The sequence below is a fragment of the Chanodichthys erythropterus genome, chromosome 3, assembly GCF_024489055.1.
Source record: "Chanodichthys erythropterus isolate Z2021 chromosome 3, ASM2448905v1, whole genome shotgun sequence".
NCBI classification, from domain to species: domain Eukaryota; kingdom Metazoa; phylum Chordata; class Actinopteri; order Cypriniformes; family Xenocyprididae; genus Chanodichthys; species Chanodichthys erythropterus.
The window spans coordinates 52,870,283-52,896,342 of record NC_090223.1 but is presented as its reverse complement, the minus strand read 5'-3'; the positions used below and the strand labels follow the sequence as shown (position 1 = coordinate 52,896,342).

Sequence of the window (26,060 nt, the reverse complement as noted above, 5' to 3'; positions counted from 1 at the left end):
CAAATTAAGATATTTTTGATGAAATCCGATGGTTCAGTGAGGAATTCATTGACTGCAAGATAATTAACACTTTCAAACGCTCAGAAAGCTACTAAAGACATATTTAAAACAGTTCATGTGAGTACAGTAGTTCAATCTTAATGTTATGAAGCGATGAGAATACTTGCTGTGCGCCAAAAAAATAAAAAATATATCGACTTTATTCAACAATATCTAGTGATGGGTGATTTCAAAACACTGCTTAAGGAAGCTTTGAAGCTTTACCAATCTTTTGTTTCGAATCAGTGGTTCAGAGCACCAAAATTGATTTCAGTAAACGAGGCTTCGTTATGTCATAAGTGTTTCAAAATTTCAATAGTTCATGTGACTTTGGCAGTTTGATACAAGATCTGAATCACTGATTCAAAACAAAAGATTTGTAAAGCTTTGAAGCTTCATGAAGCAGTGTTCTGAAATCGCCCATCACTAGATATTGTTGAATAAAGTCGCTATTTTGTTTTTTTGGTGCACAAAAAGCATTCTCGTTGCTTCAAAACATTAAAGTTGAACCGTTGTACTCACATAAACTTAAAATATGTTTTTAGTGCCTTTCTGGACATCTGAAAGTGTTAATTACCTTGCTTTCAATACAGGCCTCACTGAGTCATATCAAACATATCTTACAATGTGGGAATATTATAATATACAATGTGGGAATAAAGGGTGATCTCACGGACTGTGAAAGTCATATTTCACCATTAATATTATCACATTATTTTTATTTAACTAATAAGACTAGCCTAGGCTAATTTTCCTTTTAGTTATATAAATGTGTACATATTATTCGCAGCTATATTTTCTTAGCCATGTTTCATTTGGCCTGCTCTGTCAAGACATGATCAGTTGACTTTGGTACTGAACATGTCGCTTTTATTTTGAAAGCAGCTCTATTGTGTTTCGTATTCCGGTCGCCATGTTTAGCCGGATTCACTCAGTTAAATAGAAGAACTGCCTTGTCCTGCTTTCGTCAGTAGTTTTACTCTTTTATATGATTAGTCCATGTGTGTTTTCAGACCAAGTTAATTTTTTTAAATCCCCGTGCCTTTGATAACATGTTCAGTAACTCTGGGTAGTAAAGGAACACTTTCATTCTGTGGTAAGTGTCTGGTAATGTTGCTCTGACACCTGGTTAGCGTTAGCTTCAGTGTTAGTGAGTCAGCCTGCTTGAGTTCATCAATATCAGTCAATAGATCGATCAAAACATGACGTAATGCAACTCCTTAGATCAATAGAAACAACATTATCGTGCCTCATATTGATGTTTGTGTGCGTGTAGAACTGCTCTGCTCCTCCGCTCAGGGTTTATGATGTTGCTGTGTCAGTCTCTGGGATGATGATGATGATGATGCTGCCTGATTTTAAGGTGAACTTTGGGAGCATCATTAGAAAAGATTGACATTTTTGTTTTTGGTTAAGGAGCACTTTATTTTAACTCTCTATGGGGAATCGTCGTTTATAAATGACGCTAAGAAAATTGCATGTAAAATACAATAATAATGTTCAACTAAATAAATAATAATATAGTCTATATATTTTTTCGTAAAATCATAAGACATCCCCTTCAGACAATCTTAAAATCTATTTGCCATGTGCATGACATTTTTGGCAACAAGGAAGTGAAGGTCACATGCTGTCAACTCTCCATTGTAAGTTCATCTTACACTAGAAAATGCATATAAATTCCATTTAAAAAAAAAAAAATTTTAATGCAGTCTCATATAGTCATTTCAATGCACATTTTGTAAAATCAATAACTCAGACCAAAAAAAAATGCATAAATAAATCCCACTGCCTATCGACCTCACTACACTGACAACAGATGTCCAAAAAATGACTAAACAGATCAAGATTTGGAAGTTACGTGTGGAAAATGTGTACTTTCCAGACAGGAATGTTTTCTAAATTCGAATTTGTGGCATCTTTTTTTTTTTTTTTTTTTTTATTTATACATTTTCATGTACAAGTTCCAAATTATGAAGATGAAATAGAATGCTAAAGGTGCAAGAATTTTGCAGTAAAATATCCAAAAACCACTAGGCCAGTGATATATATTTTGTTCACTTGATTACTTGCAATATCCCAAATGTTTCCAACTATTTGTAAATTGTGAGAAAATTGCAATTTTAACCAAGGCTCCGGGACGTGTGAGGAGTCGCCTGTCAGTTGCGTCATACCCGCGTTACCCTCGGTTTCCGGTTTTATTTTGTAAAAACCATGGAAACACCAAAAACACTTTAATATTTATATGTTTTTTTAATAGACAAGGGAGCTGTTTTGATATATTTATAGACAGAAAACTAATTGTTGTTATATAGCTCAACATGTTTAGTCTTATTGTTTAAATCTAATTTTCTTGATTTTTTGCGAGTACCATGCTTTACCATGCCTCAGAGGAAAAACACTATTTTGTCAAATAGCTAACATAATATAATCAAATGCAGCTTTATTTTTAGTAACAGTAATACAGCATTTTCTCCATCATACAATACGTTTTAAAATGAATTGCATGCCATTTATCAACACAAGCCATCCAGCATTTAATATGATATTCTAAAATCGATCTATCTTACTGCAGTGTGTCTCAAACAAGTGTCTCACAGCAGCCACCAAACGAACGAACGAACGCACACACAGTAGAACATAATTTTTAACACTCAAATGTATCTAATATGATAAACAGAGCTGTGTTATCTCATACTCATGACTGGAATAGCGGAAGCGGCGCCGGCGACTGTGGCATAATAAAAGTTCCACTGCTCTCGAGGCGTGTCACGTTCGTCTCTCATTAGCAATCGCTCCAGCGGCCTCGTTCAGCTCCAACATCACTCACCCTGTTCTGCTTCATACTGCAATAATGTTAATAATCGGAAACCATGAACATGATTTCTGCCCGAGTCCTATCTCGATTCTTTTGCACTGGCTGTGAGGTGAAGACCACATGTCCCAAGATTCCGCGCTCAAACTTGGCATCATCAAGCTACGCCTTTGTTTAGAATAGGCCTCCAGTGACCTCTAGCGAACAAAAAAACTACATATTACACCTTTTAATAAAACTTTTTAATGTTTTTTGAAACACTTAAGACCTTTTCACTTTTCAGATAGACCATTCAGACAATTTAATAATTTAATTTAAAATAATTTAATAGGACAAAGTCAGTTATAATGACGGCACCCCCCCAAAAAAAGGTCAAAAGTCAGTAATTAGTCCCATAGAGGGTTCAGATTACTTTGTGGTCTGTTATTTCAGTTCGATAAGAAATTTTATTTTGAATTTACCCTTCTGGGCACAATGATTTCTGTGATGGATAATCAATTAACAGTTTTTTTAAATGTATTTATTTTTATACAATAATGTGGATATAACATTCTTAATTAAATCCTTTTTAAATAAAGTTTCTCAATGTTTGTCGTGCAATGGCAATATTATATTGTAGTGTATTTTTTATCATTTTCACTATGATAATTTTGTTATTTATTAACATATTGTAATAGGCCACTAGAGTGCATGTTGGCCAAATTACTCACTCAAGTTTGATTATTGAATAATTATTATTATTTCTTTATTAAAATATTCTAATAATTTATCAGAGTCCATGATAGCCAGATTATTAACTCCTACATTTGATATTATTACTATTTTACTATGATTTATTGATATATTTTTTTTCTACATGATCATATTCTAATACACCAGCAGAGTCCACATTAGCCATGTTTTTGACTCCTGCATTTGGTTTCTTTCAGTTATGGACCCTCTCAACCAGGTGGATGTCATGCACCTTCAGGAGTCTCGTTCCTCAGCTCTGGATCTGTCTGTGGGTTGTAGGCAGGGCCCATTAAACTCCATGGAGGCTTTGGATTTGGTGAAGAAGCCCAGCTGGTGTGGCATTACCTCAGGGAGCAAGAGCGCTAATATGTCCGAGTCTCGGTCCGGTAGGTACATCACTCGGCCTAGCAAACAGAATCCTCCTGATCACCCAGAACCAGGATCAAAGCATCATGGGTCAAGGGTTTGCGGGACATCATCCCATGGCTCCTACTCTATGCCCTTACCCCTGATCAATGGATTGCCGTCCGTGGCTCAGATACTGTCTCAGTGCCCACCAACAGACCAAGTGTTTGTGGATGACGCCGATTACCATGTGGAGATGGACGAAGCGTTGACGCAAGCCAAGAGATGCCGTAAGAAAGCCGACTGCATGTTAGAAAACAGCACATTAGGAGGTAGGATAGCACACAGTGTATTAGAGACACATCCACAAGACATTTTGACCAGTTGTGGTGAAACATACTTCAGTGACACACTGTCAGGCATGTCACAAATTAAGGGCTCATCATGTTTACCTCAGGACGCCAACGCTGCCGCATACACACTACGTTCCACCAGCTCAGCGGTTGAGCAGACTGCCATTGAAACTCTTGCGTCCGAATGTACCGGTGCTGAAAAAACATCTCCATGCTCTGCTGAATACATCTCCAGTGACGATGACAGTGACATCATTGAGGTGCCAGTAAGCAACTCCAGATGCAAGACGCCTCCAAACTGGCGCTCCCGAACTGAAAGTGTTATTGTTAACGACACAAGCCATGGAAGACGAAGAACTTTCTCTGGAAAGCAAGAAGTTGACTGTGATTATCAAATAGACTGCTCTCCTAAAAATGTGAACGTCTACGCAATGGATAAACCTATTTTTGAAGACCGTGACGGTAGGACCGGCTCCGAATCCAAATCGCTGCTCTCGTGGATGGAATCGGTCTTGATACCCATATCCCCGCAGGACAGTGATCAAGACATGGATGCTGCTTTTCCCCAAAATTGCCCATCTACCTCAGATGCAGAAAACGTGAGCGTCTTGACGTCTCCGGAGATTGGGGCGTCATCTTCAATGACAAGCCGCTCGCGGAAGACTCCGGCCTCAAAGAGTAGGAAGCGAACAAAACCAAGGCCCAAAGCCAAACCCAAACCCAGAGCCAAACCCAGAGCCAAACCGAAGAAACCAGCTAAGCAGGTGAGGGCATCACCAGGAGGCAAATCAGCAGCGAGTATGGCTAAGAGAAGACGCAGAAAACCTCGGACATCTGGAGCTTCATCCATGTTTTCCCCTAAAGAGCCGGAGATCAAACTCAAATATGCAAACCACAAAGAAGAGAAGAAAGACGCCAGGCTGGACGGCTTCGCACCCTACATTCACATGGAGTTCTCATCCTGCACAATCGTCAATTTTAGGGAAGAGGACGATTATTCGACAAGGAAAGGGTCACAGCAGGCAGTCTCTGGTGTCATCCCGAAAACCTCCTGTTTGCAACTGGGCCGTGTTGGCTCTGATGCCAGGTTTCAGGTCAGGCATTTCTGCTGCCTGTGTGGGAGGGCTGGCAATACTGAAGGCCTCGGGGACTTGCATGGACCGTACTACTCCAACGGAGTTCAGCCCGTCTGTAAGGCTGACAGCAGTCCTGCTGCACAGAAGCAAGACCCCGACTGCAGCGATTTGGACTCTGTCTACAGTTTAGAGGATGGTGCGTCCCAGTCCATCAAACGGCAAAGGAAGGAGAACTGCTCGGAGAACGTGGAGGAGTCTGGTGTCTGTAGTGAGCACTGGATACATGAGGACTGCAGCATTTGGACCGCAGGCATCTTTTTGGTTAAAGGGAAACTCTACGGATTGGAGGAAGCCATTCGGCTTGCACACGGAACAGTAAGTTTTTTTTTTTTTTTTCATGTTTCTCTCCAAAAATCGTATTATTCTTATTATTAAAGGGGTCATGAACTATGTTGTTTTATAATGTTTCCTGGGTTGCACTTATAATACTAGTATGCTTTTTACATCAAAAATCATATTTAGAAATAAAAGGCATTTTTATTATATTTTATGATTTTAGCCTTATTTAAATGCAAGGGGTGTGTCTACTGTTAGACTTCAGATTCATTGATAAAACGGGAGTTTTAGCACCAGAACCCAATCCAGACCAGAGTCCAGACCAGAACCCAATCACTGATAAACTCGCTCTGTTTGATTGACAGCTCTAGTAATTGTTAAGGGAGCATTCTTTGATCGCTCTCTAAATATAATTTAATCACCATTTAAATAACAGGTTATTTTCATCCTAGAGAAACAACGTGAAGTTGACTGTTTAGTCACTGGTTTGATTTTAATGACACATAGACAAAGAACATCTGACTGTACATGAATCATTAATATCAGATCAGGCATTAGAATTTACACAGTTACATGTTGCGTTACTGTCGAGTCCATATCGTAAAAGTCTATTTGCAAAGCCAGCACCGAAATCTGATTGATTTCCCAAAGAACCCACATTAAAATAACAAATACAAATAAAGCTCAACTGAGACATTAACATTGTTGAAAATAATTAACCATACAACTTTGTTTGAAATCTTTGAAATTTTTTTTTAAATAAATAAAGTATTTACAGCCTTTGCTCAATACTTCGTTGAAGCACCTTTGGCACCAATTACAGCCTCAAGTCTTGTATGATGCTACAAGCTGGCACACCTATTTTTGGGCAGTTTCTCCCATTCTTCTTTGCAGGACCTCTCAAGCTCCATCAGATTGTTGGGGACTGTCGGTGCACAGCCATTTTCAGATCTGTCCAGAGATGTTCAGTCAGGTTCAAGTCTGGGCTCTGGCTTTGCCACTCAAGGACATTCACAGAGTTGTCCCGTAGCCACTCCTTTGTTTTCTTGGCTGTGTGCTTAGGGTCGTTGTCCTGTTGGAAGATGAACCCTCACCCCAGTCTGAGGTCCAGAGCGCTCTGGAGCAGGTTATCATCAAGGATGTCTCTGTACATTACTGCATTCATCTTTGCCTCAATCCTGACTAGTCTCCCTTTTACCGAGGAGTGGCTTCCGTCTGGCCACTACCATACAGGACTGATTGGTGGAGTGCTGCAGAGATGGTTGTTCTTCTGGAAGGTTCTCCTCTGTCCAAAGAGAAACGCTGGAGCTCTGTCAGAGTGACCATCTTGTTCTTGGTCACCTCTCTGTCTAAAGCCTTGTCCAAATACCCACATTTGCTGTCTTTGCACTTGGCCACTTGTCTACTTACATGACGTATTTCCTGTATTTGGCTCAAGTGTTCAAGTAGGTGTGAAGACTGCAAGTGTGTGTAAAACTTTTGATTGCCCGATGGGACACACTTATAGTTTTTATAGTGTTTATAGCTTCTTTTTTTATTATTATTATTTTCAATACTCTGCAGTTTAAAATACACTTCTAAATGTCTGTTCAGTGGTCACTATTTTTAAACTGTGGTGCTTCTTTAAGTGAAAAAAGCAGTTGCAAATGTTGTACAAAATACACATAGCCCACTCATCTTTGCATCAATAAAATGCGCAACACTTTATATTTTACTACCAAATTATATGTAATTAATTTAACTTACAGATACATGTTTTCCTTGACATCTCGCGATTTCGGGGCATGTGAGTTCCCGAACATAATGCATGGTGGGATACGCTTAGCCTCGAATGGCGCTCTGAAACAGTATTCAAGATAGTGTGGGTTTAGTGTGCATTAAGTGTGCACTTCGGCATTTTTAAGACATGGGACAGTCTTGCGCACTTACTTCCTGTCGCGTGCACACCCTCTCAAGTGGTCAAGACCACAAGTGTGGGTATTTGGACAAGGCACAAGGCTGTTCTCCCCTGTTTGCTCAGTTTGGCCGGTCGACCCGCTCTAGGAAGAGTCCTGGTGGTTTTAAACTTCTTCCATTTATGGACGATGGAGGCCACTGTGCTCATTGCGACCTTCAATGCTGCAAAAATCTTGGTATTCAATCTGTACCCTTCCCCAGATCTGTGCCTCGATACAGTCCTGTCTCTGAGGTCTACAGACATTTTCTTGGTTTTCATGGCTTGGTTTATGACCTTTTATATAGACAGGTGTGTGCCTTTCCAAATCATGTCCATTCAACTGGTGTGCACCTGTGGTAAATTCAATCAAGTTGTAGAAACATCTCAAGGATGATCAGTGGAAACAGGATGCACCTGAGCTCAATTTTGAGTGTCATGGCAAAGGCTATGAATACTTTTGTACATGTGATTTTTTTTTTTTTTAATTTGCAAAGATTTCAAACAAACTTCTTTCACTTTGTCATTTATAGGGTACTGTTTGTAGAATTTTGAGGAAAATAATTAATCCATTTTGGAATAAGGCTGTAACATAACCAAATGTTGAAAAAGTGAAGGGCTGCGAATATTTTCCGGATGCACTGTAGATAGGCACATTTCAGGATCTGGTGTCAATAAAAGCTTTTATTGGACTAAAAAGGAAGTTTTCAGTTCTGAAACATGCTGGATATTCTTATAGTACAATGACCTTTTATATACTATCTATTTGTCTGTCTATAATCTGTCTATCTGTCTGTCTGACTTTGGCTGTTTAAAATAACACTGGCCGCATAGGTCATACAAGATTGACTTGTGCGTTTCTGCTTAAAGGTGAGCACTCAACTATATGTATGTCCTGCAAGACCCCTCTTTCCTTTAAACATATTTTATTGGACTGTTCCACATTTAAAGCAAGTAGACAACATTTTTATGTAGCTCACCCAAGGACTAGTTTATTGAGATATTTTGAATTTTTATCATGTTGATGTAAAACATCTTGTATAATATTAATTGCTGTTTTGTTTGGTTTTTATTGTATTTATGCAACTCTTGTATTTTTGCAACTCCATTTTTTTGTTATAAAGATGTTTCTGACATGACATTAAAAGTCTATACCAATACTAGTAATTTAAATAATGCTGTCTCTGAATCTTCAGAAGCTGTAAGGTGCTGCTGTGTTTGTTTGTTACAGGTGTGTTCGCACTGTCACATGATTGGTGCCACTTTGGGATGTTTCTTCAAAGATTGCCCCAATAAGTACCACTTCCCCTGTGCCCTGCAGTCAGGTAATGCTCATGAGTTTGCCTTTACTGCCACAGTCTCATCACACCATAGACTGAAACCAAGTAATGTAAAAAAAATGTTGTTTTAAGGCAGTGGTTCTCCACCCTGTTCTAGAACTGCATAATTTAAATGTCTCCTATATGGACGTTCCTCTTTGCCGCCTTACCTCCGTATGCTGACTGTGGACCCTAATTACCCCATGAAACTAATTTCAGACAGACTTTTGAGGCAGTGTAACTGTTTAATAATCTACAACAATATAGCACAAGCTTTGGTAAAAAATAATCGGAAATATTTAATTACTACAATACTAATTTCTCACTAGAAATGACATCAGAAGTGGAAAACATTGGTCAAAAATGTACATTTACACACAAACTGACCACAAACCACAACTTTCAGTTGCCATCTTTATTTGTTAGCTCAACTTTCATAGAATGAATTGCACAGGATTGTGGGATATCAAAGACAGAATGTACTAATTAGCTAAATCAGGTGTGTTTGATTAAGGAGACATGCAGAAACAGGGTTGGGAACCACTGTTTTATGTAATTTCAAAGTAATGAAAGTATTGAGATTTTATCTGTATTAGCCAGCTTCTTTGTAAGGCATCAGTTTGTTTCCCCTTTCCGGCTGTTCTGAGCTTCTCACTCATCTCTGTTTTGTTGCACTGATGCTTGTGTTTTATGTTGAGGTGTTTATCTGTGGTGTTGTGTCTCCACAGACAGTGCGCTCAATGAGGAGAACTTCACAATGAGATGCCCGAAGCACAAGGTGACTCAGATATTGCTTTAGATGAGTTTAAGTTATGAATATGACATGGGTTTGCAGCATAATAGACTGCAGTATTGAATTTTTCAGCTTTATTGTCTTCCTCTTGCATCATCTTCGGTGCTAATAATAATCGCTCATGTTTTTGTCTTCTCAGAATAAAACATCCAGATTGAGCGTTAGCAGGCTGAAGAACAGATGACATTTGGGAGGTGTTGAAATGTCTTGGAAGGTATTTTACTGTTCTCACTACTTATGCCTTCATCAAGCATTAGTGTTTTTTTTTTTGTTTTGTTTTTTTATCATGTTGCCAGAGGCCAATTTTCAACTCAAAATGCAAGTTATTTTGCTTCAAGAGAATTTTGTGCAGGCCTTATTAGGATTATTAAGATTTTCTGATCAGTTTCAAGAGCAGTAATCCTATTCCTTCACGCTTAAGTAACAATATCTAACTTCTGTGATATTTTCATGACAAGCACATTTTCTCCCCCAATTCTCATTAATGTAATGCAATATATAATGTAATGTAATGCTAAACTGTATTTGTGATGCTAACTGTATTTTTGAACGTATTTATAGATTGTGGTAGAATTTTTAGTACAACTTGTAATACAGCAATTATATTATAATGAGAATTGGCATTGAGAATAATATACAAACAAACAATTAAATAAAAAAGGGCTGCCAGGCATGTGCTGATAAGCTTATGAGTAAATCAGGTGTGTTTAATTAGGACAAAAAAAATGTAGTTTTGGTGTGCCTTCAGAAACATGGTTGGGATACATATAAGCATTGTTGGTAATGCATTACAAGTAACCCGAGTTATGTAATCAGATTACTTTTTTTAAGTAACTAGCAAAAGTAACCACATTACTTTTAAAATTACAACAAAATATCTGAGTTACTTTTTCAAAAAAGTAATGCAAGTTACTTTGTTTTCCAGTGTATTCACTGATAGATCTCCTGTCCTCATGTTGAGGGAACATGATGCTTATTGTAGTTCTAGACTACAATAATGTGAGCATGCGTTTACTCATCACAGTATTCCTCAAAATGAATAAAAACTATGAAATGCAAACTTAGAATATTACGAAAACTTAAATATGTTAACACACATACATTTATTAACCAGTGTCTTTGCTGCTGACCTTCAGTGATCAAATTCATCCATACCAAAGTCCCTTTCAAGGAAAGTCTGTTCTCACGGCGGCCATATTTGCAGCTTCTCCAGGCAGCTATTTCGGGCATACAAGTCCTAGCCATTTGAATAGGGGAATCCTGAAATCTAATAAACTGCTTGGCAAACTCCCAATTAAATAACATTTCAAATCAGCAAGAGAATCTGACATGAAATGTCCCATAAATGTTTCTTATGCTCCAATAGCATTAAAAAAAGCTTATTTTTAAGGCTAGACAAGCCAGTGTCCATGTCCAGTCCTAAGTGCGAGTCTCAGGTTTCTATGGGAACTCGAGCTTCTAACGGCAGCTGCAGTGATGCAGTGACTTTATCAATCAGCGATTGGCTCTTTTTACTTCAGTACTTTATTGCGTGTTGCAGTTTCTACCATTCAGAACTAATAGGAGTGAACTGTCTTTCTATATCTATAGTCTTTGTCCATACTAAGCAAAACTGACTTTAGATAAACATCACATTTGTGTTTCATTGTTTGTTTTTATTTCTGATGTAAGAGTGTTAAACTTTCTTCTCTTGCATCCTATTCTTCTGTGGTCTAGAATGGCAGCACAACTGAAAGGTTTGTTTGAGCTGCGCCCTCTACTGTACAAGCATGAAGTCTTCAGCTTGAGGCTTATTCATTTCACTTTTGGTTTTAAAGGGTCTTTCATTTTTGTTTTTAAAAAACAAACAAGAAAGCCCTGCTCAGGTGAGGAAAAAGTAATGTAAACATTATGTAATATTACTTTGTACAATTTCTTTTTAGGGAATAAAGCAATATTGTAACACATTACTTTTAAAAGTAACTTTCCCCAACACTGCATATCATCTGACAAACCCTTCTTATAATAATGCTCAGAATAATGCATTATTCTGCATTAAAGAAATATTAACTTGTTTGAGTTATCACTAATCTAAGGTTATACACAACAATGTACTTTTCCTTTGTGTTTTTTGCATACAGACTACGTCGTTGTCAAAACGACCCAGATCCGCAGAAAGACTAAAAACACTGTATTATTAATGCCAGGCCAGTAGTTGGCGATGTCACTTTGTAAAGAAACCCGTTCTATCTGTTGACTAAACACATAATACGCATAATACGCACGTCACTGTTTTCACAGATTTGCTTTTTTATAGTTTACACAGAGATAACAGTATAGTTTAAAAAAAACTTGCACTTTTCAAAACTTTTAATTTTCAGGCCCCCAAAACGCTGCTGTTGTATAAATGAACGGCCAAAATCCATAAAAAGTTTTCTGTTTTTAGTTGAAAACGGTGTTGTGTAAACACCCCCGAAAGTTGTGTTTTATGGTGTAATGATCATTTGTTTTCCTTTGCTCTTCCTCCGCAGGTAGACTTCAACAGACATTCGGTAATCTGGCTGCGAAGTGGATCACTGAAGTGTTTACAGATTGTTCCATTTGATTTTGTACTTCACGTGTTTGAGTGTTTACATGTACTCTCAGGCAGCTGAATGTCCGGGACTGGATGTGCTGTATCTGCGCTTGCAGACGGCCGCTGCCTTTTTGCCTATCGCTTAAGTTGAATGGTACCCTGGACAATGCTGGATGATTTTCATAGCATTCCTCTGCTTTCTAAACGCTCGATAAATTCATCCTCTGCAGATTTTACAACATGAGTGACATCTTCATTTCAAAGAAGTTTACTCAAGGCCAAATATCTCCCTCTGCTTCAGACTGAATCTTGTAAAGCCCTTTGCAATGTTACGGCAAGTTGATAATGAGAGCTCCATTTAATTTTAAGATACAGTACAAGTGCACTGAGCGGAAGTGCTTTTTTTTCTTTTTCTTTTTTTTTCATTCTTATACAAATTCCAGCATCTCATTGTTCATTAAATATGTAACACGAACTGACCATTCTTTAACAGTGATGTCTTTATCACATAAAACTGAAATGCTGAACGAACTAGTCTCCTCCAGTGGTACCGTATGCACTAGTATGTGAACATATTTATTTCTATTTATGTTTAATGCATATGTGTATATTTATTTGCCAATGAACAGCCTCCTTTAAAAAGACAGAGTGTGTTTTAGCACCTTGTATAAATGCAGTAAAGGAACATTATAATTTGATGTTGGTAACAGATACAGGGTGCTTTAAATATGAATCCGATTTGAATTTTCATTTGAAATTTGTGGCCTGGGAATCAAGGGGTCACGGCGTCTGTAGGATTTTCCATTTCACCTGATGCCTTGTGATGTCTCGAGTTCTGTTTCAATAAATGTTTTTATGTTCTACATTCCTAACATGTGATTGTGTGTGACTGTTCTTCATGTTCAGCATTGGACTTGGTGTGTTGATGCACATTTGTCCAGATGGTGGTGCTAAACAACCTTGAGAAGCAGACAAACTCTTAAAATGGTTGTCTTTCTTGCCTCTGTTAGCAAATGAATCTTATATTGAACAATGGCGACTGCAGACTAAACCACTCTTGACATTGAGTGGTCCTTGCCTCTGCAAAACTCTCCAGCACGATGGAAGGACGGGTGTGGGTGGTTGCCACTATAGCCAGTTGGTTTTTCTGAGTATGCGTTTCCATTTGAAGTTGCTAAAATGGTTAAAAAGATGATACAAAGATAAAAAGAGGTTTTTACTCCATTGCTTTCCAGTTGCTTTGATGTTCTGGGTGGTTACCATGGTTTTGCTAGGTGTTACGGCCCAAGTCACAATGGCCCCGTTCAGACAGCAGCAGAATGCGGTGGTCTGTCCTACAATTGCATTCACACATTAGCAGCTGTTGTGGACTGGCAACAGTGGCCGGAAGAACTGTTAACTGGCATAGCCAAAGAACGCAAAAATCACTAAGCAACAGCAACTACAGAGAGGATGGCGGAACAGCATTGAATCATTTGTAATCATACGCCGTCTCTACACCAGACAAGTGACATAACCAAAGCAAACAGAAACCATTATAACCAGTGATTCTGTCTACACTGGATGTGGCGCAACATGACAAATCCCAGACAGTAAACTGACCTTTTTTATTTTTTTATGGAAAATGCTTGCGTTACTTCTGATACGAAGGACAGATGGATTTGCAACAATCGCTTTGTAACGTCCAGTGTGGACCGCTCTAGACACATGCCGAGTCTGAAACCGCATACTGTCTCAGCAGGTACTACATTTAAATTTGAATTTACTTAAGTATGCTATAAAGTATGGATGAAATTCGGACGTACTACATCCTCCATCACGTGACCTACCAGCTTAAAAGTGACCTAGAATTGAAAATTAAATTTACCTCGGCATAGTTAAATAATTAGAGTTCTGTACATGGAAATGAGTTTCAAACACCTTGTTTCCTCCTCCTTATGTAAATTTGATTTGTGCAAAAGACCTCTGAAGAACAGGCGAATCTCAACACCGACTGTTACGCAACAGTCGGGATCATTAATATGTACGCCCCCAAATTTTGCATATGCCAGCCCATGTTCAAGGCATTACACAAGGCAGTATTAACATCTGGATGTGCACAGCTGAATCAACAGACTTTATGCAGGTAAGCAAGCAAGAACAACAGTGAAAAATGGCAGATGGAGTGATAATAACTGACATGATCCATGATATCATGATATTTTTAGTGATATTTGTAAATTGTCTTTCTAAATGTTTCGTTAGCATGTTGCTAATGTACTGTTAAATGTGGTTAAAGTTACCATTGTTTCTTACTGTATTCACAGAGCCATGTCCTTATTTTCATTATTAAACACTTGCAGTCTGTATAATTCATAAACACAACTTCATTCTTTATAAATCTCTCCAACAGTGTGTAATGTTAGCTTTAGCCCGTTAGCTGCAGCAGACTGTAAAACTCATTCAGAATCAAATGTAAACATCCAAATAAATACCATACTTGCATGATCTGATATGCTGCATGACGAACACTTGCAATTATAGAGTTGCGAGCTCGGGGGCGGGGAGCGCAAGCATTTAAAGGGGACACGCACAGAATTGGCGCTTTTTTAATGATGCCCCAAAATAGGCAGTTAAAACACTGAATACTAAAAAATCTATGGGGTATTTTGAGCTGAAACTTCAGACACATTCAGGGGACACCTTAGACTTATATTACATCTTGTGAAAAAGGATTCTAGGGCACTTTTAAGTCGCTTCACTGGCCCTGTCCCAAATGGCACCCATACACTCGCAGTCTTCCTATGAGTCCACACTTTCGTGATGTAATGTCACTTTGACTGTCGGGAAGATATCTGCCGCAGAGCTCGCATCAGTGCGGGCTCAGCAAAAGTGCGCATCGGCCGCAAAGGGGGCGCTCACGAGCGCCCTTCTGAAACCTAAAAGTGACAAATGGGACACCCTCTCGTGGACAGGTCCACAAGACTGAAAGTGCATAGAAGTGTGCCATTTGGCACAGGGCCACTGCCATTCACAAATCCTCTCTCATGGCCTTATGGGATAGTAAAGTGCCCATCGTATGTACACTTCAGCATCTCGCCAGAAGTAGTAGGTCATCTGAGTCCTTTTTGCTTACTCTTTTATGAGTAATGTGAATTCGGACATACTACTTTTGCCACATACTCTTTTTCGCCTACTGTATGTGATTTCATACACAGCCATACTTTCGCTCCCACAGACAATTGCAAGCACAGTTGTCAATCATGACATTACAACCTGTCAGCATGATAAGAACTACGTAAAATGACAGAAATCTTCTTTTAAAAAAAAAAAAATTTCGTCTCATTCGATTAGGCTGGGTTTTGTGACCTATACAGCAGACAGACACCAGGGGGCGATCAAAATGCTTAGGCTTCACATTTCTCTTTTCCCAGCACAACTTGTTCCAGACTCACACCTTTAACTAAATATGGTTGACAGTCCCAAACTGACAGAGAATGTGGCGTAATTTAAAAGTGACATACCGTAGTCAGGGTATAGTGCCTGAACTGTTGTCTAACAAACCTATTGTTCAGCTTTACAAAAGATTTTCAGTAGACAAAAACTCCATGAAACTGTTTTAAATGTGTTTTGAAAATTACATGTGAGCTACAGTAGCATCTTTATGCCACTGTAAAGACTATAAAGGCTAACCCTCACAGCTGTGTTTTCATCCCTGTCAAAAATACATCTACCCTGTATTATGTCAGTAGCACAAATGATGGTGGACAAGGTACACTTTAATAGGGTTCAACATTTGTTAAAATCCTTAAACCTTAGGAATAACATATAGTAATTATATTGCTTGCCTTAGGATAATTTCTTAGATTCAAATACTGACAGTCATGTTAAACACAGTTCAGTGCTTGTGAGAGATTCACAGTCTGAATACTCCCTGATCTGTCCTTATTTTCCCTCTAGTCAAATCTTATGACTCATCCCCCTCATTACCCAATCAGATCACTAGCTCTGCTGGGCTGCCAAGGTCCCTGCTGACATCCGCTTTGTTTGTGGTGGAAATAGTGTGCTGGTCTCTTAGCAGTGTGTGAAAGCACTGATCCAATAACAGTGCTGATGTTGCTCAGACCTCTGCCTCTACCTGCCTGCACCTCTTGCTGCTTTTGTGAGACTTTATCAGGCTCCTGCAAATGAAGTTTGTTCTGTGATTGTCTATGAATTAACTGAATCAACATGCTACTTTGTACTATTCTACTTCCTCAGTACCTCACCATGACTGAATAGGCCAAGAATTTGAACACAGTATAGGTGTCGAAGATGAGTGAATGTGGACAGTCCTGTTTCTGTCAAAACATTGTGGAAGCTTAAAGGAACACTCCACTTTTTTTGAAAATTGGCTGATTTTCCAAATCCCCTAGAGTTAAACAGTTGAGTTTTACCGTTTTCGAATCCATTCAGCCGATCTCCGGGTCTGCTACATTTATGCCGGAATGAGAGTATAGTTCCTAGCCACATCAGCCTAGAAAATCGCAACTTTTAATTTTCCGTTGGTCTTAGTACATGATGTAACTACAGAAGAGTCAAGTTTTAAATAGGAAAAATATCAAAACTCTTTGTTTTGTTTTGTTTTTTGAGCGAGATGCTAACAGTCTAATCAGATTCAATGAACTATGCTAAGCTATGCTAAAAGTGGTACCGCCAGACCCGGAGATCAGCTGAATGGATTCGAAAAACGGTAAAACTCAACTGTTTAACTCTAGGGGAGTTGGAAAATGAGCCTATTTTCAAAAAAAAATGGAGTGTTCCTTTAAAGGGGACATATTATGCCCCTTTTTACAAGATGTAATATAAGTCTTAGGTGTCCCCAGAATGTGACTGTGAAGTTTCAGCTCAAAATACCCCACAGATTATTTATTATACCATGTTGTAAATGCTCATTTTTGAGTGGAAGCAAAAACAAGCTGTTTTTGTGCATGTGACTTTAAATGCAAATGAGCTGCTGCTCCCCGCCCCCTATTCAGAAGAGGGCGGAGCCTGTACAGCTTATGACAGCAGCATAATATACAGCACCTACTGCTGTATATCGTTGCTGTCCGATGAAAACCACGTATGTCCATTTTGCCGATTTTGAGATTTTTCGATGCATTGAATATCCAGGTTCATTTCCGTATACAGTATGCTTCACATATCTAAATGGCATCTCGCCGGTCTCGTGAAGTTTCATCGAAGCTCAGCACTGGATAGCCGAATAACACTGTGAGGTTACATTGCCAAATAAACATAGCCTGGTGAGACAATGACTTTCCTTTATCGAGGTAAACGTTTCCCCCCTGACGCCAGACGTACGTCTAGGAGTGACAAAATTACGGTAGGACTGTGCAAACAAAGTATCTGTCTAGCATTACCATGTCAGTGTATTGATTCATTGTCCCTTCATAGTTTGCAAGAGACATTTAATAAATTGATAATTAATATTAAATAAACTAAGTGTATTTAATAAACTAAGACGTAGGCTATTTAATAAACTGAGCGTATTCATCTGTCAATATGAAACGTGACTTGGCCATTCTTATTGATCGGAAGAACGCGTATCCATCACCGTTATTGTAAAATATGCACGTATTTCCATTTAAACTAAATTTTGGTCAAATGTGGATTATATCATTACACTGGCAAGAATATGGTTACATGTAAAGATGCCGTACCAAGTATGACAACGCTACATTCAACTGCTTTTGAAATATGGTGTTTTTTTGACTTCCTGAAAAGTAACTGTTTTGGACATACGTGAGTTTCATCAGGCAGCGACGATATGCTGTTAACCCTCTGGAGTCTGAGGCTGATTTGGGGCCTGGAGAACTTTTGACATGCCCTGACATTTGTGCTTTTTTCAGTTGTTCATAAACATATTAATGGAAAAAGTGTCATTACACTGTATTCAGCACAAACTAGGCTACAATAATATGTGAGGAACATGTATGTACATGTTTGTGTTTTTGAAGGAATAACGTTTATGCGTGGTTGTTGAAAAAACAAAAAACTTAAGTCACTGAAATAAGGCCAAAAAAAGTATAATAAATCTGTGTTCATAAGACTTTAGGGTATTGGAGGTTGTAGACTAGAGTTTTTGCTTCAAAATTATGTAAAAATTATGCTGCCTACTCCTTCATATTTAACAATATATTGATTTAGTTTTTGTAAGACACTTTTTGCCAAGAAACACAGTATGCAAGGAGGCGTGAATCACCACTGAAAATGGGCCATTCTCACCTGAGAAGACAAAAGAATTGGATAGTAATGAGCTGAAATGACTTGCATATTAATGAGGCATTTCAGTCAGGTAGGCTGTGAAAAAAAACCTTCTGTGATGTCTCAAGCTCATTATGATATATGAAACATACAGAAAAATATTATTACAATATAAAGTAATGGTTTTATATTATACTTTAAAATATAATGTATTTCTGTGATGCAAAGAGTCTGAATATAGGCTTTTAGTTTAAAAGCATGCACATTTGGAGAAATATTGGATTCTCATATGCTTATGTCAATTTTCTATACAGAGGAGTTATTTTTATTTAATATTCACTGTCATTACTATGAGCGCTGGTGTTTTCAATTCATCCTTGAAGTCGGAGGGCGCTCTGTGCATTTTAGTCCACAAATTCATCTAAAAGAAGAAGAGGCTATTCCATGAATGGAGTTTCCAATACATACAGCAGCAGGAGGGCGCTAAAGAAACAAAAACTCATCTAAACTTCATCTGTAGAAGACAAGTAAACAGGAAGTAACTGCATGTCTTCTAGAGATCGCTAACCATGACTTTTACATCCAGATAAACACTTTTCAAGACAATAAATACACGATTGAGATAATAAATGCATGTATTGACTGAATTAGCGTCTGAATAGCGCTGGCTCCGTGGGCGTGGCCGCATTAGCAGATAATGAGCTGAATCACGGATTTCTGACATGGCTCTCTTTTCATACAGATTACATAAACAAAGAAGGTTTGTTTTCGATTTGACTTACATGATTTAAAACCTGACATCTTAACGTTTTTTTAGACATAAGTGTAATTTTTTTGTCATTAGTATTCACTAAGTTACAGTTCATTTTCTGAGAACTATCAGATTGGAGTTCGTTCAGAGGGAGAGGAGAAATCACGCATCATGTTAGTTTTCTTTATTTTACAAAAAGCACAAAATTCTGTTTTTACTCTGAGTGTACACAAATGAAAGAAAATATTCCACAGATTAAAATGGTGTATAACTCTTAATTGTATGTGCAACATTGACGGAGTATTTTGAGTCTCTTTCACACTGATAAGAAAAAAACCACGGTGGTATCGCCGGCGATACCGTCAGACCTCAGAGTGTTAATATGAATCAAAGAACAAAAGAAAAACAGAAAATCACTCACTGCTCTTGACTGAATAACTTTAATAGCTTTAATAAGAATACATTTCTTACTTGAATGCTGCTGTTAAATGCTCTGGCGAGGAGATAAACATGTCGGACTGTGTACAGCTCACTCAGAAGTGGAGTTAAGCTAACAAACCAGATTTCGTTACCAGTCGTGGGCGCCGTCAGTTTCAATGTGACGTCACACTGTAGTACATTCCTGAATGGCTCATTTTGAGACACTGTTTCAGATTTATGTAGATTATAACAAATGAAGTGGATGGATTTTTACCACAATAGTGTGGTTGTGTACACACACTGTTATGGGAAGTGTTCCCGGTTCTGGCTGACCTAATCTATGCAGCCTAACAATTTACATGATTTGAATTATAGAAGTAGATAATGGTTTATGTGTATGCAAGGTTAAAGAGATGTGTTTTTAGTCTAGGTTTAAACTGACAGAGTGTGTCTGCTTCCCAAACAATGCTAGGAAGATTGTTCCAGAGTTTAGCAAGTTGATTTTGATATTCTAGGTATTATCAGCTGGCCTGAATTCTGAGATTGCAATAAACGTGAAGGACTATAATGCATTAAGAGCTCGCTCAGGTACTGGGGAGCTAAACCATTTAGTGCTTTGTAAGTAATTAACAAGATTTTAAAATCTATATGATTTTTAACAGGGAGCCAATGCAGTGTTGACAGAAATGGGCTAATAATACTTCCTGGTTCTAGTAAGAACTCTAGCTGCTGCATTTTGGACCAGCTGTAAATTGTTTATTAAGCATGCAGGGCAACTACCCAGTAGAGCGTTACAATAATCTAGCCTCGAGGTCATGAACGCATGAACTAACTGTTCTGCATTTTTCATTGAGAGCATATGTCGTAGTTTAGATATATTTTTAGGATGGTAGAATGTGGTTTTACAGATGCTAGTAACATGGCCTTCAAATGAAAGATTTTTTTCTTTTCTGAATTTAGTAGTAGGAAATTACTAGTCATCCAATTTTTTATATCAGCTATGCATTCTGTTAATTTTTTGAATTGGTAAGTTTCGTCAGGGCTCGAAGAAATATAGAGCTGAGTATCATCAGCATAACAGTGAAAACTAACGCCATGCTTCCTAATAATATCTCCCAAGGGTAGCATGTACAGAGTGAAAAAGTTGAGAATTTTACATTTAAAATAGTGTCAAATGTAAATATTTCAGTAATAAAATGTAAAATAGTTAAAAGTTAATGTAATGAAATAGTAATACAAAAAGTAATACAAGTTCAGTAAGCTTGAAGTCAGTTGACGGCAGGTTTTGGATGACTATCATAGTACATTTCAAAATATTTCAATCTTTCTGCTAGCTTGGTCAGTCAGCCCCTGTTGTGCCATAAAGTTTTATGGCAAAAGAATCTTTCTTCATTGCCAGGCATTCACAAGTAGGTGAATGACTCAAAAAGCATCCAACATCAGTAACAGTCATTTCTTAACTCTTGAAATGTCAGGTTAATAATAGAGGAGAAAGGTTATGATGACCTTACTTTTCAAGCACAGCATTGGTACTATCTGCCAGCGTGTTGACTAATCTGTCCTGCTTATCTCAAAGATTAACTGCGAGAAGATGAGAGAGAGAGAGAGATGAGATGCAGGATCTGTCACGCCTGCATAAAGTTGCTTTATGGCTGATGCCTGCAGCTAATGGCTGACTCTCTCTTTCTCTCTTTCTCTCTCTGCTTCCATTCGCTCTGGGTGTTAACATTATCTCAGCACCCAGAAATCCAACAGTATTTTTTTTTTCTTTATCGTAATCTGCAGCACTGCCCAAAGGTTTTCCAGACCAACCACATTTTTCATCTCACTCTCTCACAGTGGCTATAAGGATATTTTCCCAACATTATCAATTAGAGATGTACAGGAGCAAAGTCTAGCAATTAGTTTCTCCTGAAATATACCTCTGTATCATCTTCATCTTGTCATGAGGTAACCCATGTGGAAAAAGAAGGCTTTAGCATACTTTTAAACAAGTACTTATTACAGAAATAATGCACTTTAAAAGAATATACTTAAAGGATCAGTTCACTTGCCCCTTGAAAATTTCCCCATGACAATTTCCCCAAGCTATATTCACACTCAAGACATCCCAGGTGTTTATATGACATAATCTGAGATATTTTAATGAATATCCTGATGCATCCGAGCTTTATAATGTCTGTGAGTGGGATCAACGATCAACTCCACACAGTACTGGGGGTTAATAAAAGCCTTCTGAAGCGGAGTGACGCATTTGTTTATATCCATATTTAACAAGTTATGAAGTAAAATATTTAGCTTCCACCAGATCGCCTTCCATATTCAACTTCGGAAGAAAGCGTAACTGACGCTCTTTTTCTGTAAGTTGAATAGGGAAGGCATAGGATGTAGCGTAAGAGTTTAGAACTGCAAGAGTTTTACACTTTCTTTGTAAGTTGAATTTGGAAGGCAGTCTGGCGAAAGATAGATATTTTAATAAATAACTTGTTAAATATGGATATTTTTTTCTTACACAAATGCATTGCAATTCTTCAGAAGGACTTTATTAACGCCACGGAGCCGTGTGGAGTCTGATGAATGGAGGCACTTTCTTGAGTTTCAAAGAGGTGGTTTCTGTTCACTGCCATTATAAAGCTATAGTAGCATCAGGGTGATTATTAATATAACTCACATTGTGTTCATCTGAAAGAATAAAGTCATATACACATAGAATGGCTTGAGGGTGAATAAATCATGGGGTAATTTTCATTTTAAAGTGAATTAATCATTTAAGTGTGTTAAGAAACATGTACATGTAAGTCTACTCTCTTTATATACCTTTTTATTTCATTAATATTATCTGCAAGTACAGTTTAAAATATACTTTTAAGATTTGAAGTGCACATTCAGTACAGTTAAGTGCACTTCTTTTTCACAAGGGAAGGTATTTTCGTGTTTCCAAGGAAACGACAAACAAAAACTAGATTCTGATTTTCTCTGAGTTGAGTGAATATGCTTGATTAGAAATATTAGAAAAATAATTCTTAATTTATTCCAAATATGCCACTTACTGCATTTTAAATATTACATCACATATTACAGAAGCTGAAAAGAGTCAACTTAAAAATTTCCTTTTAGTTTTGTTGTCAATAAGTCTTAAGTTAGCAAGCTAACAGCATAGCTTAGCAAATAACAATATGAAAAACTCTTTTGATTAGCTAGAACAAGATATCAAAAGCAATGAGATCTTTGTTAGGATTAGTAGTGGTTGTTAGCATGTTGCTGTACAGTTAAATAGTGTTTTCTGGTCAAAAGAGCACACTCCCAAATCGCTTTGATATTCTCTCTATTTTTGTTTGTACTAATTTTATAATAATAGTACTGATGATGATCCAAAATGTGTAGGAAAAGGTTTTTGGGTTGAGCTCAGATGATCACACCGATCAGCATGTTTCACCATGTGTTTAGTGTGAATCACTTAAAACCCATATGCTACTGCACACAAATAGTTTACATCACTGTCTGATGAATAGCTCTTGCCACCAGCAAACTGCATTGGACTTCAGCATTTGTAAGCTTTAAACGAGGCTGACGTTGGGATTGCGTTCCGATTTCCGTTTTGAGCTTAAAGCATTAAAAATCCAATCGAACGAATATAGATCAAGCTGTTCTTTCTGTTCTGACTGCCTGTACCAGGCTGTATTTTACTACCTCCCACTGCTGGAAGGGTTGACAGTCTACACGATCTCCTATTCATATCCATATAAATCCTCCTTGTGCAAGAACAACCACTGAGTCACCTCTCTTGATGTCCAAAAAAGCACCACAAGGTTGTGATTTTTGTGGTATCGTCTCGCTAGACCGTGTTTGGCTCTGAGGTGTGAACGAGGACGGATGGTGATAAGGTGGGAGTTTGATAAATTCTCTCTTTACCCAGCACTTATCATGGGAACAAAATGTACACCATAGCTGTTGCTTTGTTTTCCTGCTTCTGTCTTGCAGTCTGAGCCTTGCAGATGGTACTAGAGCTGGTGCTTTAGTCTGGAAGCATTTTCAGCAAATCTTTGACAAATCACAGCAAACATGATATCCTCATAAAAGTTTTATTCCCTTTCGTGTTTGTTTTTAGTGGAAAGGGAAAATGTTAAAATAAGCTACCAAGTGCAAAGCAACACACATTTCCACAGTCCTCTAGGGCTCTTTCTCACATCGCCTCTTTGATTCTCATTAGCATCCCATAATGAGTCAGCTCACTTCTGTCAGCTCACTTTGTGTAAGGGAACTGGCCAGCACTTGCCCTAGTCTTCAAACTAGCTCTCTGATTCTACACGGTGGGACGTTGGCTCAGCGAGTAGCACTGTTGCCTCGCAGCAAGAAGGTCCCTGCTCTGAGTCTTGGCTTAGCCAGGAGGCCTTTCCGTGTGGAGTTTGCATATTCTCCATTGTGTCTGCGTGGGTTTCCTCCAAGTGCTCCAGTTTCCCCCACAATCCAAACTCATGCAGCATAGGTGAATTGGAGAAATTGTCCGTAGGTGTAAAATGGACATCCATTCAGGGTGTTTCCCTGCCTGTGGCCCAAAATGCTGGGATAGACTCCAGTCCCACCATGATCCTAATAAGGATAAAGCGGTTTGGATGATGGATGGATGGAGTTCCCTCTACCTACATTTTTGCAAAATGCAAAAACCATACCAATACATACATTTGCTGCAGCTTCCAGTTGAAATGAACAGTAGAGGCCGTAAAACAGCAAGCACTTTTAGTCCTATTCATGCAAAAGTATGATTAGAGGTGCAGATTATTGTTCCTTGCACAGTGCTACATTTTGACCTCAGATCACCAGCTCCATTTATGTGTGGCTTTTCTGATGTAGTAAACTTGTTCCGTAGCTCACCCGGTACAGCATTGCACTTGTGATGTGGATCGAATAGGTATGGGTCCCATGAAACATGAGTCATTATAAAAGAGCTCAAAAACTTGTAGAAACAAGCTAAAATAGCATGTTTGCTTCAGCAATTCTGTTTTCATGTCACATTTGCTTGTTAGCACTATTGGGTTTGTTTAGGGTTTAGTGTAGGTGGTATGGTATTTTCAAATGGATTACCCTTTTTTACCACCACTTCCTGGACGTTTCAATTCAGAACTGTTGCGATACGTACAACAATCAATGTAATAAAAACTGTTGGATTCACGCTCATCTGTTTCGGATAAAACTGAACACACTTTTAGTGGCACTCAATGGACATTTCACTTTGAAACTCACTCGAAATGTTCAAAAGGCAATGTTATATAATTTTGCAGAAATGTCGCCACAGGTAAATTTTTCATTCCCATTCATCTCAATGAGATGCCCCCCCAAAATACACCCCCCCCCACCCCCCACCCCCCCCAAACCTTGCCCTACCTTGATGCTGCCATCTTTACTCATGGACACTTGCTTAAAAACAAATGCATTTAGTCTGAATACACTGCTACGTTTTAATTGCATCATTGCAGAAAGAGGGTTTTTGTCTGAAACTGAATGGAATAAAGTCCCAATCTAACCATGCTAAACAGTCAGTCCTTCACCCTTGCCCAAAGCACAGCTCATACAATCAGAATTTAGAGCTGGAAATCAATGTTTTATAGTTTAGATTTTGCTCTTCCCCTCTCTTTTTCTTCTCAATTGCTGCCACTTCCCCATGTCCCTCCTTTCTGCATCCATATGCAACGGAGGCCGTCTAGTAGTTGCTGTGCAAGTAAACCTCTCTCCTCTGATCTCAAGAGCGACTGACGCTACAGGTTGCAGCATTTAGCCTCCTTGTTAGAGTGTCCAACTCCCATGCCAGAGATCCAGGTTTGAGGCCTGCGCAGAGCGTGGCAAGTAGGACCTGGGTGAGGGATTACATTGGTGCCGTGACCCGGATGGGAGTGAGGTGTAGGGGAATGAGTGCAACAGAGGCCAGCTAGTAGTTGCTGTGCAAGTAAACCTCACTTCTCTGATCTCAAGAGCGACTGACGTTAGAGGTTGCAGCCTTTAGCCTCCTTGTTAGAGTGTCTGACTCCCACGCCGCAGACCCAGGTTCGAGGCCCATGCAGAGTGGGCAAGTAGGACCTGGGTTACACATACATTTATCCCCAGTCCCCAGAGTTCTCAACTCTAATTCTTTAGATTTTGCTCCGTTACTGCCTTTTATCCTGTGTCATTTGTCATGTCTTTGAAATTTTCTGATAAGTTTACAACCCATTGGTCATGAGTTCATGCTTGACTGAATATGTTATAGCCATTTAGTCCCTATCACATATGTCATGAGTTCACACTTACAAATAAGTCAGATAAATTATTTGGTAAATGTATTTGGCATGCTGTCCGGGGAGAGGGCTCCGAGCTCGGTAATCAGCCCGAACGAAG

The 26,060-nt window shown here is 38.5% G+C and overlaps 1 protein-coding gene across 4 annotated transcripts; it reads left to right on the top strand.

Moving 5' to 3' along the window:
- The first annotated feature begins 960 nt into the window (after positions 1-960).
- Positions 961-13,162, top strand: si:ch211-165g14.1 (uncharacterized). Of its 4 annotated transcripts, XR_010894663.1 has the most exons (7): positions 961-1,135; positions 3,784-5,735; positions 8,861-8,954; positions 9,677-9,726; positions 9,881-9,955; positions 11,458-11,477; positions 12,252-13,162. XR_010894663.1 is itself a non-coding variant. In XM_067382781.1 (6 exons), the coding sequence occupies exons 2-5, from the start codon at positions 3,786-3,788 to the stop codon at positions 9,923-9,925; spliced, it is 2,139 nt and encodes a 712-aa protein (XP_067238882.1). In that variant the 5' UTR covers positions 961-1,135; positions 3,784-3,785; the 3' UTR covers positions 9,926-9,955; positions 12,252-13,162. The 4 variants fall into 4 exon arrangements, 3 of the variants coding, with proteins under 3 accessions (XP_067238882.1, XP_067238881.1, XP_067238880.1); XM_067382781.1 differs by lacking the exon at positions 11,458-11,477; XM_067382780.1 differs by having other exon boundaries at positions 11,458-13,162.
- The last annotated feature ends 12,898 nt before the right edge of the window (positions 13,163-26,060 follow it).

Excerpts from the sequence above, each read along its gene's own strand:
- si:ch211-165g14.1 (XM_067382781.1), top strand. The coding sequence starts at position 3,786 with ATGGACCCTCTCAACCAGGTGGATGTCATGCACCTTCAGGAGTCTCGT. Across the intron at positions 8,955-9,676 it reads CCCCTGTGCCCTGCAGTCAG|ACAGTGCGCTCAATGAGGAG; the intron begins GTAATGCTCATG and ends GTGTCTCCACAG. Across the intron at positions 9,727-9,880 it reads TGAGATGCCCGAAGCACAAG|AATAAAACATCCAGATTGAG; the intron begins GTGACTCAGATA and ends TTGTCTTCTCAG.